Raw genomic sequence first — 1950 nt, forward strand, 5'->3', positions numbered from 1 at the left:
GAAATGCTAAAGCCAAGCATCTCTCCAGTCCCATGAAGCAGAAGCATTAACTGCGTCAGTTCAAGACGTTGACGCATCGTAGATGCGGTACACCCGCTAACGCCACTGAAAAGAGTGGATAAGGCAATAGGTTTTCGGAGAAGCGGTTCATCTAGTCTCCTCGCGGACCCTCTTGAACCGCACAATGTTATGGTGAGGATACTTCGCCAGACACTCCCACGAGATCAATCTGAGAAATCATATGTCAGATATAACGCATGTCTCCTTCGAAAAGGCTTTGAGGCATTATTTGTGAATAAACACGTCGTATTCTGAAAGCACACCTATTACAAGAGCTACTTAGGGTTTGTAGACTGCCAAGTACAGCGCGCTTATCGGGCAAGACTCTTGCCGCAAGAGGCACTGTGGAAGGTATAAAGAGAAGAATGACAAGATGGCCAATCGTAATATCCTACACGAGGAGACTGCATTGGCGGTAGACCGTCTCTTGTGACACTGTCTGTTGTGAGTGGGCGCGCGCTCTTCGATGACTAAGCGAGCAATTTCCACTCGGCTCGGGCGATCCGGATTTCCACAGGAGACGTGAGTTGCTGAAAACGAGACAGGAAGGAGGTAAGAGAGCAAGGCGAGAGACGGCTAAAAAACGATGTTTTTAAGTTATTTCAGAAACCTCAATGCGTACAGAAGGGTGTTTTGAGTAGATTTCCTCTTTCTGTGAGTGTTGGAGAGTATTTGGAAAGTCTGAACGAAATCTGTCGGTGGAGAGCGAAAATCGCGTAAGGAATGGGCAAACCGAAGCACGATAGGTTCCGGCCAGGGATGCCCGGAAGTTGGTTTTAGCGCTCGCCCAAAAGTGGTACCCTCCCCACACTCTCGGCTCGCGGAAGACTCTTGTCTCCCGAAGTGGGTGGTTGCACCGAGGAGGTGGTAGCGGCTCTCACTATCAGGCCGCTACCAGACAGCCTGGACGAGGCATTGTTCACGCTCTTGGAGCAGGCATCCCGGGAAGGCCAAGACCCTGATCCTGATTGTACTTGCGTGCGACCCTGATGGGCACGCGTGCTTTTGCTCGGGCCGAGCTATGGCCATCCCTATTATTAGATAGATAGATTCGATTACTAAGCTATTCAAGTTAGTCTTTCCTTGAGACTTTAATGGCAATGAGTTCAGTCCGTGGCGGCATAACCTCAACATCTGGCTCCGATACCGGGACCCTGCCGTCATTGCGGACTGCCTTTATCTGCACGAGCGAGGAGGTGGTAGCGGCTCTCACTATCAGGCCGCTACCAGACAGCCTGGACGAGGCATTGTTCACGCTCTTGGAGCAGGCATCCCGGGAAGGCCAAGACCCTGATCCTGAACGCTTTGTCCGAGAGTTGGCCGACGCCTTATTCACTCATCCTTTGGAAGGGATTGACGGTCTCGCCGAGCTACGCGATCACGTCGAAGATATCGATGGTGAGGGTCTCAGAACATATGTTGCTCAATGGATTCACAGTCTGGGTGCTGGTCACGGAAAAAGGCTCCTCGACCAGGACGCTGTGGCGATCATCGAGAATTATATCCCCCCTATGGTGTCTAGTGTCGTCCTACAGAATGCATTCATCAAGGGACTCCCTAGCGCTCCGAGACTGACCAAAGATTACCGTTGGGAGCAGCTATCGGCGAAGAGGGAACTCAAATCGTTGTGTCAAAGTCCCTTTTCAAAGGGTTGGTGGAATCGGTCACTCCAAGGTCACCAAGCTGCCTCCGTCTTCCGCAGCCCCGTCTCTGAAATCAGTCAGGCTACTCCAAGGCGCGAAGTGAGAATGTCTGAAGGAAATGGATCACCTACAAAAACCTCGGTCGAGACTAGTGACCCTCCGGACTTGGTCAGCCAACAACGGCGTCACACCGCTGCCAAGAACGCGGATATGGCGGCAACAGCATTTGACGGTGGTTCATTCAAGG

At 51.9% G+C, this 1950-nt stretch overlaps 1 protein-coding gene across 1 annotated transcript; it reads left to right on the forward strand.

The window, feature by feature from the left end:
- Window positions 1-1160: 1160 nt before the first annotated feature.
- Window positions 1161-1710, forward strand: Pmar_PMAR014345 (hypothetical protein; the record flags this gene model as incomplete). The annotated part of the gene is made up of 1 exon (XM_002774242.1): window positions 1161-1710. A coding segment is annotated over one exon (550 nt), but the record flags the coding sequence as incomplete, so codon positions are not given.
- Window positions 1711-1950: the final 240 nt, after the last annotated feature.

This window comes from Perkinsus marinus (genome assembly GCF_000006405.1).
Source record: "Perkinsus marinus ATCC 50983 genomic scaffold scf_1104296958660, whole genome shotgun sequence".
Classification (NCBI taxonomy): Eukaryota; Perkinsozoa; order Perkinsida; family Perkinsidae; genus Perkinsus; species Perkinsus marinus.